Source organism: Crotalus tigris, unplaced genomic scaffold (assembly GCF_016545835.1).
Source record: "Crotalus tigris isolate CLP2741 ecotype Arizona unplaced genomic scaffold, ASM1654583v1 scf7180000017871.4482833, whole genome shotgun sequence".
NCBI classification, from domain to species: Eukaryota; Metazoa; Chordata; class Lepidosauria; order Squamata; family Viperidae; genus Crotalus; species Crotalus tigris.
Genome location: NW_024096690.1, coordinates 2323823 through 2339431, shown reverse-complemented (window position 1 = coordinate 2339431; position 15609 = coordinate 2323823). Strand labels below are relative to the sequence as shown.

At 35.7% G+C, this 15609-nt stretch overlaps 1 protein-coding gene across 12 annotated transcripts in view; it reads left to right on the top strand.

Moving 5' to 3' along the window:
• Positions 1-15609, top strand: part of SLC4A7 (solute carrier family 4 member 7) — a 115196-nt gene that overhangs the window by 90841 nt on the left and 8746 nt on the right. For all 12 annotated transcript variants that reach the window (XR_005556756.1, XM_039343735.1, XM_039343731.1 and 9 more), the window contains 7 exons: positions 2009-2170; positions 4114-4227; positions 5452-5613; positions 13112-13363; positions 13766-13834; positions 14888-15061; positions 15242-15373. Coding sequence is in view for 11 of the 12 variants with exons in the window: in XM_039343735.1 (XP_039199669.1) it covers positions 2009-2170; positions 4114-4227; positions 5452-5613; positions 13112-13363; positions 13766-13834; positions 14888-15061; positions 15242-15373 (1065 nt within the window). In the remaining variant the exon portion in view is untranslated. The remainder of the gene's footprint in view (positions 1-2008; positions 2171-4113; positions 4228-5451; positions 5614-13111; positions 13364-13765; positions 13835-14887; positions 15062-15241; positions 15374-15609) is intronic.

Sequence of the window (15609 nt, the reverse complement as noted above, 5' to 3'; positions counted from 1 at the left end):
AGGGAAGCCCTGCCTTAGTCCTGCCCTGATGCCCTTTCACCATCCCCTTGCCCCTCATCCTGGTCTATCCTGGGGGTCTCCCATCCTATTGCTAAGGAAGCTTTGGATACAGAGCTGGGTCTCCTCCCATGGAGAGGGAATGGGGCTCCCTCTGACTTTACCCTTGTACCCATCATGAGCAACCTGGCTAAAGAGAGCAAGCACAGCAGCAGCAGCCTTGAGGAGGAGGTAAGTCATCTGGGCGTACCCTTGGGGAAGTAGGGCTGGGCTTGGTGCCATGGGTGCTGGAGGGCCAGGCTGGGCATTTGACCTCTGCTGCCCAGGGCTCCGGGCAGTCCGCACCACCGTTCAGCCCCCCGCATGGCCTGAGAGGAACGGTGAGGCTCCTCCAGTGGACCATGCCTTGGCACTTGCCCTGGTCCCATCCCCTTCTGCCAGAGACCCTCATATCTGTCCCACTCCTGCCCAGGCCCCCACAGGTACCCTTGACATGAACGATGTAGAACTGGCCATGCCTACCGAATAGGCTACACCCACTCCATCCATGCCCACCCAGTAGGCTGCACCCACCCTGCCCCCCGCCCCCCCGAGGGCAACCGCAGTGCTGATGCGGCCCTCAATGAAATTGAGTTTGCCATCCCTGTTCTAAGCTATCTTGCATGTTGATAATAGAATTACATTTAAGATAATTGGTTATTAACTATCTGTTGGCATTGTTTAGAATATTAATTCAATGTTGGGACTTCCTTCTGAGCTCAGAAATATTTAGAAAGGGTTTCCTTGTTTTTCCTATTGTGTTTCCAATTTTCGTGGCTTTGCAGTTGTTGCTATAACACTGATTCTTGTTTCTTTCAACAGCTCTTTGTAACTATTTTTCAAGTTTCTTCCTGAAAATTTTGTCTTTCTTGGCTTTTATCTTTTATCTTCTTGGCAGTTTTCATTGTTTGTTCTCACATCCAGTTTTTCCTTTTTTCTTAATCTTTGGCAATCTCTTTTCACATTCAAAATTTCTTTAAGTTCATTTCAATTTTTTCTGGTGCTTCATCAGTAAGGTTTAGGACTTCGAAGTGATCCTTGATACTCTCCTTGAAAATGATGGTATATGTTTAAGATTATATCATGGAAACTGGTTGGTTTCTTCTTTAGGCTTAAGTTGAAGTATGTTCATGAGCAGTTTATAATCTCTTCCACAGTCTGCACTGCCATGTTTTTGCTGTTATTATAGAGCTCTGTATAAGAAAAATATATTTAATCAAATTTCAATGGTGATGTCCATGTATAAAGGCAACATTTCAGTTGTTGTTGTTACCTACGAAGAAATTGTTGGTGTGACAGAAATTAGAAAGTCAATCTTCTGCTTCATTTCAGTTCCCTAAAGTTTAAACTATGCAACCCAACTATATTTTCCTCTTTAATATTTCTAACATTGGCCTTCCAGCTTTCAGTCTTGCTTGACATGCTTTGTCAATTTCAAACTGAACTTAATCATAAAATCTCCTCTTCTATATCAGTGTTTGGAGCATAAATAGTATAGTTATCATTTAAGTGGTCATCCTTAAAGTTTAATTAATAGTATTGTCACAGATTGCATTGTAGCCAAGTATTGTTCTTGTTAAAACCTTCTTAACTATAAAAGCTTTCTTCTTTGTTTTTAATGTTCTGAGTAATAAACTGTGATTTCCTAACTGAAAGTGTCCATCTCATTTTACTAATCTGTAAAATGTCGATTTTCATACAGAGGATAAATTACGCTAAACATGGGAAGAAATTTGTTTATTTTATGGAGCTTTTAGGCCTTTCTAGTTAGAAGTAATTATTAAACTGTTATGTATTTTTGCATATTAAATCATTAAACTGTTTTTTAAATTAACAAGTAAATGTAGTTTGGTCTATATTCAAGCAACTGTAAGTTTTTAATTTCATTTGTGGTGAAATTATAATAGACACAAATTTAACTTCAGATGTGAATATTCTTAATGCAATTTCTGATTTGTGTTTATATTTATAGGAATGCAACAATCTTCATGGCATATTTGTTGGATCAGCTTGTGGACATCATGGTCCATATTTCCCAGATGTTCTTTTTTGGTCTGTCATATTATTCTTTACAACATTTTTCCTCTCTTCTTTTCTCAAGCAGTTTAAGACCAAACGTTATTTTCCCACTAAGGTAATTGTGATAGCTTTTATACATTTACATTATTTTTACAGTAAGTACTTTGTTGAAGATAATTTGATTTGTAATATTAAAGGCAAAGAATGAATTATTTTGTATATTTTCAATATTCCTGCTGCATCCTTAGTTATATTGATACCCAAAGGATCTTGAAACTGATTTGCATATCTAGACTATTGCAGCATGGCTATTTCTTTGTTGCTATTTCATTTTCAGCCCTGTGACCATAATGTTCTACAATACTTAAGTATTAATTAATAAACCTAGTAAAATATCAATAATATTAATAATTAATGTAATATGAATTAATTATTACTAAGTAATACTTAATACAAAGAATTAACAAAATATCCTAAACACTATAGAAAAAATTGAATCCCTTTCTAAAGTGAGAGACTTGAGAAAACAAGCTTTAGCACTAATATACCTCTAATTTCTGAGACCAATTTTCTTAAATGTTAATGAAATCTGGCATGAGCAAATGTTAAGAGAAGAAGTGTTGGAGTGGTAAGCTAGATTCGTTGAAGCCCTTGGCTAATGCATATTCCCATATTGGTTCAAATTGAAAATAATCCTAAAAATGATACAGATGTTTTTGTCTTATTGCAAAACAGATCTTTTTGTTGACAAAGGGAAGAAATCATTTCTGAAATCAGAGAGTGAGGAATTTTTTTTCTCCTGTTTCTTGTTCCATTTTGGTTTGCTTCTTCACTGTCTTGCTTTTTTTCTGGTTTTTTTGTATAATAATAATAATAATAATAATAATAATAATAATAATAATAATAATAATAATAATAATAATAATAATAATAATAATAATACCTGTATGATGATGTGTTCAATCATAATAACAAAAAGCAAAGATAGTACCAATAGTAATAAGTGCCTGAGTGTAATCCTAACATTTGTGTACCACTTGAACACCATCAACATAGGCAAAAACAGTCAATTGCAAAAAGTAGCTTTACTTGTGAATGTGGTTACATATTTTGTGTATAACCTGTCAGAAATTTTATAACATGGATAATCTACATTAGAAAGTTTTTAGTGAAACTTTGAGATGGATATTTGTGCTATAAAAATTAGCATATTTCACAAAAACAGATTTGATAATGAAAATACCTTCTTTAGAAATTAGATGAAGTTAAGGCTTAAACAGTTGAAAGTATAGTTTTACATTGTTACCTGATTCAGTATCATTTTCTATAACATTTGTTGTGGTTTGAATGATACATAAAATTTGAAACTTAGCACAGGTTTTAGCTTAAACAAATGCACAGTTAGCAACCCATGTTACGCTTCTGTGAGAAAATAACTTATTAGAACTGAACATGAACAATTGTAATCAAAGTTCTTCAAAGATTAATACATATGAAATACATTGCTAGTACTTTTTAATATTAAAGTGAAAAATTAAATTGATCATAATTAACCTGATTAAAGTTTGAGAAATGAATGATGAATGAATTGAAACAGTGCTAAATTACATTTAATTAGGCAGAAAAATAGCTGATGACAACGAGTACAGAATCTTACTACCTGTTTCCAAATTTTAAATACTAATTAAAACCCCATTACTTCATCTATATTGAATATTTTCATTATGTATTGTAAAATAAGAAGAAATATTTTAATTGTTGACATAGGTTTTTTAAATTAGTTAAATAATTTTTGCAAGATTTTGCTTTAATATTTATATTAGATTTATTGAATATTAGAATAATAAGAATATTATTAGATAATATTCATAAATATTAGATTTATTCATGAAGAATTTTTTTTCATTAACTGATGATTGCTATTTCAAAATTAAGACGTTAGAGCATATTACAGAATCTGAATAATTACAAATGTTATTGTCCTTTAGAACTATTTCATTGCAGGTAAATATATGAAGTGCCAAAGTGCTTTTATGCTATGTCTTCTTTCTTTTTTAGGTACGTTCTACAATAAGTGATTTTGCTGTATTTTTGACAATAGTGATTATGGTTTGCATCGATTATCTTGTTGGAGTTCCTTCTCCTAAACTAAATGTGCCTGAAAATTTTGAAGTAAGCAAATGCTTTCTAGTTTTTTCTTAATAAACTCTGAAATACTATCCATTAAATCAGGAAAATTATTTTATTTAAAGAAAGTAGCTGTTGATGTGATAGGCTGCTGAAGCAAGAATGTTTATTAGCTTTGTAGCTTGATAGAGTAACATCCAATGAGAAATTATACTAGTGAAATTCATATATTTGATTGCATATTTCATGATTTTGACTCAAGCAGCTTTCTGCTTCTGCAGATGCTTTCTGCAGCACCGTGAAGACCATATTATAGCAACAAAATGCAGCAGTTTGTTCCTGGACTGGGTGGTGGCCTAACAAAAGCACCTGCCTTTTTGGCATGCCAATGTGGGGACTGTGCTAAGCAAAACAGGCCAGCTTGTCCCTATCCCACATGGTGATTATCTGAAAGTGGCCACTTCCACGAGGCTGCCATGTAACTCAGGGACATGTGGCCTGTACTCTTTTCCAACATGCAGTCTGGAGAACTTTTAAAAGATAAGTGACAAGGAAGGTATGGAACCTAGTTGGGTGGAAATCAGGTCTTTGGGACCTGAAAGAGGGTGAAAAGATCTGTGGGGGGGACCCAGGAAGCAGAGCACAGGATATCCTGCACTAGGCCTTTAATGACCTTCTCTACCTCTGAGGCATCCCATGCTTTGCTTAACAACTGCATGTTTGTTTAACAGTCACATAAAGGGAAAGTAGGGTTATTAAGTGTTAATCTTGCTTAACAGCTGACACCACTTGCAACCATAATGGGAAGACTCTGTTACTGTCATGTCTCAAAAGTTATATAACTATATTTTTATTTATTTAAAAGCATCTGTTTTTAAATGCTTCTTGGTATATATGTTTGATTCCTGACAGTGATAGCCTATAATTAAAATTTATTAAATAACTTGCTTATTTGGTGGTTCAGCTTTAATAATGGTATAATAGTGTTAAAAAACTAAAGGTTGGAAACCACTAAAGTACAATAATGCTTTGTGATCATGACAAATTTACAAATTTCAAATATTTATATCTTAAAGTAATGTTGTAAATTTTTGTATTGTATTAATTGCATCCTATATGAAATGTACCCTTTTTCAAAATTTAATCTAAACATCATCTAAAATGGCTTTTATTATAATCTGTATCCATGTATTTATAGTGAGTATTTCTCTATAAATAATGAAAAATATCTGTTTCTTTTGATAATTGTATATTTATGTTTTATTTTAGCCTACACAGAGTGGTCGTGGATGGCTTATCAATCCTCTAGGGAATAATCCTTGGTGGACCCTAGTAGTAGCTGCAATTCCTGCTTTACTCTGTACCATCCTTATTTTTATGGATCAGCAAATTACAGCTGTTATCATAAACAGAAAAGAGCATAAACTCAAGGTAAATATTTGTTTTCTTTGTTCATTTACCAATGCAACAGTTAACTTAAATTAGAAATAATTACAGTACTGTAGTAATTTCCTACATATAGGAAACATCCAAGTCAAAATCTTGTATTCAGCTAAATCATGGGTGTCACATTCGTGGTGTCACGTGACATGACATGACGTATCATGACTTTTTTCCCATTGCTGGCAATGGGGTGGGTGCGGTTTTGGCGTGATGCATCCAGCCCATGGGCCAGCAGTTTGACACCCGTGAGCTAAATTAAAGACTTTAATAGTTTGTAGCAGACTTAATTTATTTATAACTGGGATCATTTATTCTTGGGAAAGTTTCATTTGATAATAATAATAATAATAGTAGTAGTAAAGTTGGAAGGGACCTTGGAGGTCATCTAGTCCAACCCCCTGCTCGAGCAGGAAACCCTACACCATTTCGGACAAATGGCTGTCCAGTCTCTTCTTAAAAACTTCCAGTGTTGGAGCATTTACTGCTTCTGGAGGCAAGCTGTTCCACTGATTAATTGTTCTCACTGTCAGGAAGTTTCTCCTTAGTTCTAGGTTGCTTCTCTCCTTGATTAGTTTCCACCCGTTGCTTCTTGTCCTGCCTTCAGGTGCTTTGGAAAATAGCTTAATTCCCTCTTCTTTATGGCAGCCCCTGAGATATTGGAATACTGCTATCATGTCCCCCCTTGTCCTTCTCTTCGTTAAACTAGACATACCCAATTCTAGCAACCGTTCCTTATATGTTTTAGCCTCCAGTCCCCTAATCATCTTTGTTGCTCTTCTCTGTACTCTTTCTAGAGTCTCAACATCTTTTTTACATCGTGGTGACCAAAACTGGATGCAGTATTCCAAGTGTGGCCTTACCAAGGCATTGAAGAGTGGTATTAATACTTCACGTGATCTTGATTCTATCCCTCTGTTAATGCAGCCTAGCACTGTGTTGGCCTTTTTGGCAGCTGCAGCACACTGCTGGCTCATATTTAAGTGATTGTCTACTAGGACTCCGAGGTCCCTCTCACAGTTACTACTATTGAGCATGGTGCCACCTATGCTGTACTTGTGCATTTGGTTTTTCTTGCCTAAATGTAGAACCTTGCTTTTTTTCACCATTGAATTTCATTTTGTTAGTTAGTGCCCAGTGTTCAAGTCTGTCCAGATCCTTCTGTATCTTAAGCCTGTCTTCTGGAGTGTTGGCTATTCCTGCCAACTTGGTGTCGTCTGCAAATTTGGTGAGTTCCCCATCTATCCCTTCATCCAAATCGTTGATGAAGATGTTGAAGAGTACTGGGCCCAGAACAGAGCCCTGGGGCACCCCACTACACACTTCCCTCCATATAGATGCAGTTCCATTGAGGACCACTCGCTGAGTACGGCCGGTCAGCCAGCTACGGATCCATCTGGTGGTGGTTCTGTCTACCCCACATTTTTCTATCTTGTCAAGTAGTAGGTTGTGATCTACTTTATCAAATGCCTTACTGAAGTCCAAGTAAATTATGTCCACAGCATTCCTCTGATCCACTAATTTTGTCACTTGGTCAAAGAATGCAATAAGATTTGTCTGGCATGATCTATTTTTGACAAACCCATTGTTGGCTTTTAGTAATGACTTTGTTTGCCTCTAGGTGTTCGTTGATTCGTTGTTTGATTATCTTTTCCAGGATCTTCCCAGGTATTGAGGTCAGGCTGATAGGTCTGTAATTTCCTGGATCCATTTTTTTTCCTTTTTTGAGGATGGGAACTACATCAGCTCTTTTCCAGTCCTCTGGTAGTTCCCCTGTGTTCCAGGATCTTTGAAAAATATAGTTCAGTGGCTCCGATATCACATCTCCAGTTCCTTGAGAACTCTGGGGTGTATCCATCTGGTCCTGGCGATTTGAACTCATCTAGGCTGGACAGGTGCTCACTAACCATTTTCTTGCCTATCTTAACTTGTGTTTCTATTTTGTTTTTTATGGCACTATTTTTGATAGGTTGGTCTGTTTTTTCCCTTTGTGTAAAGACAGATGCAAAAAATGAGTTAAATAGTTCTGCTTTCTCCCTGTTGCTTGTCACCTTCTTGCAACTTCCACCCACTAATGGACCAATCATTTCCTTCACTTTTTTCTTGTTTTTTATATGTTGAAAGAAGCTTTTTTTGTTATTTTTGACTTTGGTCGCAAGCCTTAGTTCATTTTGAGCCTTGGCTTTCTTCACTTCATCTTTGCAGGCTCGGGCTATTTGCTGATATTCTGACTTAGTTATGTTTCCCTCTTTCCACTTTCTATACTTGTCCTTTTTATCTTTCAATTTGTCAGAGAGTTCTTTATGCAGCCATGCTGGTTTCTTTTGAGAGCTGTTGTTTTTCCTCTTTGTTGGTATTGTGCTAGACTGTGCTTTTATTATCTCATTTTTCAAAATTTCCTAAGCTTCTTGAGTTGTTTTCCCCTTGAGGATTCTCATCCATGGAATCCTTCCCAAGCCCTCTCTAAGTTTATTGAAATTAGCTCTCTTGAAGTCCAAGACTCTAGTTTGATTGTGTTCTATTGGTTGTGCTTCTATAATGTTGAATTCTAATATTGCATGATCACTTCCTCCCAGGGTTCCTTTGGTGATTGCATGGACATGTATCTTTTCTTGGCATCTGTTTATTATTGCCTTTTCCAATATATTTTTAACTTCCCAAGCTAGTGTACAGCTGAGTAATTTTCTCTTAACCTCACATTGATAACTACATCCAACCCTTCATATCTTGTTGAGATCAACCAAGGATTGTAAGTCTACTATTCAGAAGGACTATTTTAAGTAAAACTATTTAAAACAGTTTTCTATTGTATTTAAAAACTGGTGGATCACAACAAATTGTGGCAAGTTCTTTTTTTTTTTAAACTATTTTTTTATTTCTTAGAACAAAGTGCTCGAGACACACTGTGATGCTGGGGCAATCAAACGTCCAACAATAAAGCCATATATGAATAACTCAAATCAATGCATTCTCAAATAGCATAATATATTTAAAATAATCCATTTCTAAATTAAATTTCTATAAATTCTAAATCTGTTTTTAAGCTTTATAAATTACAGTTACATAGTCAAATTTAACCTTAAATAAACACATTATCACTTCAGGTATCCTTTCCAGATATATTCTAGTTCTGATCTCTTAAATCCTTAATTTTATCACAAATCTTATTTATTTCTTCTACTACACACTATGTATCCTGATTAAAATATTAGTCTACCCTATACATATATAATCCATCCATCCATCAATCAATCTCTTTAACCTAGCAAAGTAATATCAAACCTTAAATCATTTCAAGCTGTTAAGCAAAATTCAAATTTCATCCAAGTAATTATCATGCCTAAAAACACCCATATTATCACACAAAAACATCATTTTACTAATTTAACATGTTCAATTAATTATTGAGTCAATCCAGATCTAAAAGATTTTCTTCATTTCATTACATAGTAGTTTTCATACAAATAAACCTATTATTCTAAAAGTACATTCATAGTCTATTTAAAATATATATTCTAGTAATCACCCATTTCTCTCTTACTTCTAACTCTAAATCTTAATCCTTAAATCCTTAATCCTTAAATCCTTAAATAGTTCTACAGTGTCTTTTAATCCATCCCGTATAATTTTAAATTTCTCTTTTCAGTCTTATTCTGGCCTTTTTGTGCCAGACAGGTTTCCATAACAAAACTTCCCTTTTAGCCAATAGATCTCCTTCTATTGCTTGTAATGTCATTTGAGTCAATAAACAGCATCCCATCCTCTGGATTGGGTATCTATTTCTCTTGTCCTTAAAGTCTCGTTGCTTTAAAGGTTCTTGTCCTTAAAGTTCTCGTTGCTTTAAAGGTTCTCAGTCCTTGGTTCTTCTGATCTTCAAAGATGTAGATGAAGTGTTTGTAAAGTAAAATAAATTCCTCTTTAATCTCAATTGATTCCTCTTCTGGTGTATTTTGATTTATAGAATGGTCAGGTGCAGTCTGAAAGTCAGTTTGAGCATTTGGGATAAGGCTTCTGGCTCTTAATTCTGTAGTAATTTCTTTCATTTTAGTACATATTTCTTCAGTAGCCTCATAAATCTTTTCCAATATAAGTTTACAGTTTAATTGAGAATGAGATTTCTCCATTTTAATAGTAATTGAAGAGAATCCCTTTTTTCTTTTAGTGGAGGCTGTATTTAATAAAATTTAAGCAATATCCACCCCCACAATTCCCACAGCTGCATCAGCTTATCTTTTCTCTTCAAAAATAATTTGAAGGTCAAATCCACCTCATCTCCAAACAATAATCAGCAGTTGCAATGTTAATTTTTTCTCCACTAGATGTCCTCAGTAGATTAAAAAATCGTTCCCAGACACCATTTTTTCCCATTTTTTCTGTCTTTTAAAGAAAAAGGAAAAAGAAATAATCTTCCAATGTAAAATAATAGTACAGCTCTAAAAAAGAATTTTTTCTGTACCCCAAAGTAGATAAAAAATAAAATGTGATCATTAAAATTATTTATTCTATCCTTTTGTTCAACGCCTTTGTTCCCACAGAAACAAAAGCTGCTTTTTCAAGCCAGGGAAATAATTCCAAGGAAGCTTTTACAGGGAATAAAAAGACAAAATAGGGTGAAGAGAGGAGCAGGAGGGGTCTCACCCGGATCATCCGTGGTGGGTCTTTAATGCTTAGATGTTCCTGTGACTTTTGGCTGGTGCAGCAGGGTAATCGGCCATCTTACTGGATGATCTTTGCTCCGTCGGCCCTAAGGAGATAGCTGGGGCCGCGGGAGAAGCTGCCGCCCTCCCGCAGTCACCAGCAAGCCTCCTCGGTGGTCGCCCTTCCAGGGCGACCTTCGACCCACTAGGGGGTCTACCGGTGAAGAAAACACGGCCGGTGTGGAGACAAGTCTCCAAACACAACCGGGATCACTACAATCCGGAATCAGAAGTCTCAAATTGTGGCAAGTTCTTAAAGAGATGGGAGTACCAGTCTCTTGAGAAACCTATATGCGGGTCAAGAAGCAACAGTGAGAACTGGATACGGAACCACTGATTGGTTCAAAATTGGGAAAGGAGTCCGGCAAGGCTGTATTCTATCATCCTGCTTATTTAACTTATATGCAGAGCACATCATGAGAAAGGCAGGGCTAGATGAATCAAAAGTTGGAATTAAGATTGCCGGGAGAAATATCAACAACCTAAGATATGCAGATGATACCACTCTAATGGCATAAAATGAAGAGGAACTAAAGAGCCTCTTGATGTGGGTGAAGGAAGAGAGTGCAAAAGTTGGCTTGAAACTCAACATTAAGAAAACCAAGATCATTGAGAGGGCATCCGGCCCTCTCAATTCCTGGCAAATAGATGGAGAAGAAATGGAGATAGTGACAGATTTTATCTTCCTGGGCTCCAAGATCACCACAGATAGGGACGGCAGCCAAGAAATTAAAAGACACTTGCTTCTGAGGAGGAAAGCTATGGCAAATCTAGACAGCATACTAAAAAGCAGAGACATCACCCTGCCAACAAAAGTACGTATAGTCAAAGCTGTGATTTTCCCAGTTGCAATGTATGGTTGTGAAAGTTGAACCATAAGAAAGGCTGAGCGCAAAAGAATTGAGGCCTTTGAGCTATGGTGCTGGAGAAGACTCCTGCAAGTGCCCTGGACTGCAAGGCGTTCAAACTGGTCAGTCCTAGAAGAGATCAACCCCGACTGTACTTTAGAAGGCCAGATCCTGAAGCTGAAACTCAAGTACTTTGGCCACCTAATGAGAAGGAAGGACTCATTGGAGAAGAGCCTAATGCTGGGAAAGATTGAGGGCAATAGAAGAAGGGCATGACAGAATGAGGTGGCTGGATGGAGTCACTGAAACAGTAAGCGTGAGCTTAAATGGACTCCAGAAGATGATAGAGAACAAGAAAGCCTGGAGGAACATTGTCTGTGGGGTCAAGATGGGTCAGACACGACTTCGCAACTAACAACAAAGGAATTTTACTGGAAGATATGGTAAATGAAATATTGATGTTCTAAGATTGTATGGAAGGACAACAGAATTAAAAGCCAAAACTTTTAGGCAAAAACTTGGAAATGACCAGTCCTAGCATAAATAGACACGTATATATACACACACATAGCCTTTCAAAGGACTGTTATTTTAACATTTTGAGGAACAATGTTTTATTTATGTTTTGCTGTATACCTCTTACAAATGATTTCCACAGCCTTATGTTGAACTGATTCGTGATGTAAATGTAAAATTGTTGGGTTATTCAACTAGTTGTGCCTATCCATATTTGTAGGTGCATTACTGCCTTTTGACAGATAGGAAGCAACAAGTGAAGCTAGGAAAAATCTATCAAGCATCTGGACAATTAGCACAGGTGCCCTTCAGGGCTGTGTATTCTCTCCATTGTTCTTCTCTCTATATACCAATGACGGCTTCTCTCTATATACCAATGACGGCATCTCTAAGGATCCTTCTGTCAAAGTACTGAAGTTTGCAGATGATAACTACAGTCATTGGTCACATTCGAGATGATGATGAATCTGCCTATAGACGGGAGATTGAACATCTGGCCCCGAGGTGCGGTTGGAACAATCTGGAGCTGAACATGCTTTAAACTGTAGAGATGAGAATGGATTTTAGAAGAAACTCACATATTCTGCCATCTCTTACTATATTCAACAGCATGGTATCAGCAGTAGAATCCTTCAAATTTTGGGGTTCTATAATCTCCCAGGATTTGAAACCGACACCTAACCATTGTTAAAAAGGCAGAACAAAAAATGTCCTTCCTGCATCAGCTTAGGAAGTTCAGTTTGCCCCAGGAACTAGTGATACAGTTCTACAGAGTTATTATTTGAGTCAGTCATTCATACTTCTATTACTGTCTGATTTGATACAGCAACTAAAAAAGAAGGTAAAGACTCCAATGGTTAGTTAGAACTGCAGAAAAAACAATAGTAACCAACATGCCTTCCTTAGAAGACCTGTACATTGCACGGGTCGGAAGGAGGATTGAGAAAATATGTACAGATTCCTCATATCCTGGACAAAAACTGTTTCAACTCCTCCCTTCAGATCATCGCTGTAGGGCATTACTTGTCAATCAACTAGACACAGGGATAGTTTTTTCCCTTTTGTCATCATTCTGCTGAACACCTAATCCTCACAGTACTGTATTACTGTATGTCTAAGTATATTTACCCATGTTGTATGGCTGTAGTATTATTATCCTTCTCATCTTCTCCACTAGGCCTTCTTATTGATATCATTATTATGATTATTATTACTCTGTTGGTTGTACACTGAGAGCTTCTGCACCTGAGACAAATTCCTTGTGTGTTTAATCACACTTTATTAAAAAAAATATTGTATGGCATGGTATGATATAGTATATTACATAATATAATTTATTATATTAAACTTTTAAACAAACATTCTAAATATTTTGTGAACATTATTTACTATGATTTTAGCATGAAACATTTGTGTTTGATTCCACAGAAAGGTTGTGGTTATCATCTTGATCTGCTCATGGTTGGCATTATGTTAGGTATCTGCTCTATTATGGGTTTGCCTTGGTTTGTGGCTGCAACTGTCCTTTCAATAAGCCATGTCAACAGTTTAAAAGTGGAATCTGAGTGCTCAGCTCCAGGAGAACAACCAAAGTTCCTGGGAATCCGTGAACAAAGAGTGACAGGATTAATGATTTTTGTTCTGATGGGGCTATCAGTATTTATGACCTCTATATTAAAGGTAAGCAGCAGAAAAAAAATAATTTTATCACAAACTTAGTGTATTAAAAAAAGTTGTTTTTCCTTCCCTTCCCTCCTCTTCACTATATTTTTCAGTCTTTCATAATCTACAGTCAAATTAGTCATGCTTTTATATTCATCTCTATCATAGGTGAATAGTAATGCCTTATATTTGAACCAGTTTTTTTTTTCCTAACCAGATACTTGCCAATCATTTATATTCTAATGACAGGCAGTCTCCTTTTTCAAAAATACATCGGAAAATTCATCTTTTTAAATCTGTATATTTTTATTTTTATTTTTTGTTATGGGATGGTCCAATCTTTGTGAAAAATTGTTTATTGCTTTTATATTCATTAATATGTTGATTTTTAAAGTTTAATTTGCTGGTTTTTTTTTCCAGTTTATTCCAATGCCAGTTTTATATGGTGTTTTTCTTTATATGGGAGCATCCTCATTAAAAGGCATTCAGGCAAGTTTTATTTTTAATCATGTTGCATCTGTAGAAAAAAATAACATAGATGTTACGCAGTATTTGGTTTTCCCATCTCACTCTGCCCCCCATACATGATGCCTTTTGAGTGTCTTCAAGATGCTCTTGAAAATATAAAGGTCAGGAGATCACATAGCTGAGCTCTAAAGCAGGGGTCCCCAACTCCCGGTCTGTGGACCAGTACGGGGCCACAGCATTTTCAAGCACAAACAAGCAAAACCCCATCCGTGGGATGGAGGCAGCACACAAAACTACGCACTCTCCAGTCCACAGAAAAACCTCTCTCCATGGAACTGGTGCCTGTGCCCAAATGTTTGGGGACCTCTGCTCTAAAGAACATAAGATGGGCTTATATAAGGGGTATTTCTGAATTTCCCATTGCAGTAACAGCCAATTTGAAGGTATTGTCCTAAAACCAGAAAATTAAGTTGTAGGCCTCACTTAGGCAAGAAAGCCAGTTGAGTGACTTTGGGCCAGTCACATTCTCATAGCCCAATCCAACTCACAGGGTTGCTGTTATAAGAAAAATGGGAAACAGGAGTATGAGGTATCTTCACCACTTTAAGAGAGATAGCTAGACAGACAAATAGAATTATTATTAATAGTTATATAGTGTGAGAGTATGTACACAAGTATATGTTGCATATGTGCATACATACATTTATTCCCAAATCCTGTGTCTTAGCAGTAGTATGTATTAAATTCACAGAGGTCATTGGGAGGGAAGAATTCTCCATTCTGATTATGTTACTTGCCTTGTTCTTCTTAAAACTATGCTAGCTTTGCTGAAAGAACTCGCCTTCTTGAATTTTTACAAATATATCTATTTTCATAATATTGCAAATAGATAGGAATCCAGAAATTCTAAAAGTTTTTAGTAGCTAGTGTAACTCTTTATTACAGATTTAATAAGATTATTATTTTTACTACTCAAAGAGTATCATGTCTAATTTGTAATCAATTTATTTTTATAATTTTGTTTTCTAAAATTGTTTTTAGATATATGTTTAATAATTTTTCTTTTCATTACAGTTTTTTGATCGTATTAAACTGTTCGGTATGCCTGCCAAACATCAACCTGATTTGATTTATCTCCGTTATGTGCCATTATGGAAAGTACATGTATTTACAGTAGTTCAGCTTACGTGTCTTATTCTTTTGTGGGCAATTAAAGCATCAGCTGCTGCTGTTGTTTTTCCTATGATGGTAAGCAAATATTTCAGTATATCTGCAACTTTATGCATCATTTATAAATGTCTAAATATGAAATTCAACGATAATATTAAATCTATACAATTAATGTGTACCTTAATTACCGTATATTAATTCTATATTTATATTAGTATTTAGCTTTGCTAATAATTTATATTTAAAACTGTTTTAAAGGTTTTAGCTTTAGTTTTTGTTCGCAAACTTATGGATTTGTGTTTCACCAAACGGGAGCTCAGTTGGCTTGATGACCTTATGCCAGAAAGTAAGAAGAAAAAGGAAGATGACAAAAAGAAAAAGGCAAAGGAAGTAAGTGAAATAGTATTCATTATTGAGGCAAAAGCCCCCATAGAAGCAGTATTTGATGGGGAAATGGAAAACATTTTCCATATTTGATTCAAGTTATCAGTGAAATAAATGGAAATTAGCTTTTAATTCCTCTAAACATAGTAGTTCGTTAAAGCTCTATAAAAGCATGCAAAATGAGATGTAATCGATAGGAATATGACAGCACAGAATATACAGAATATACACTCAACATAGAT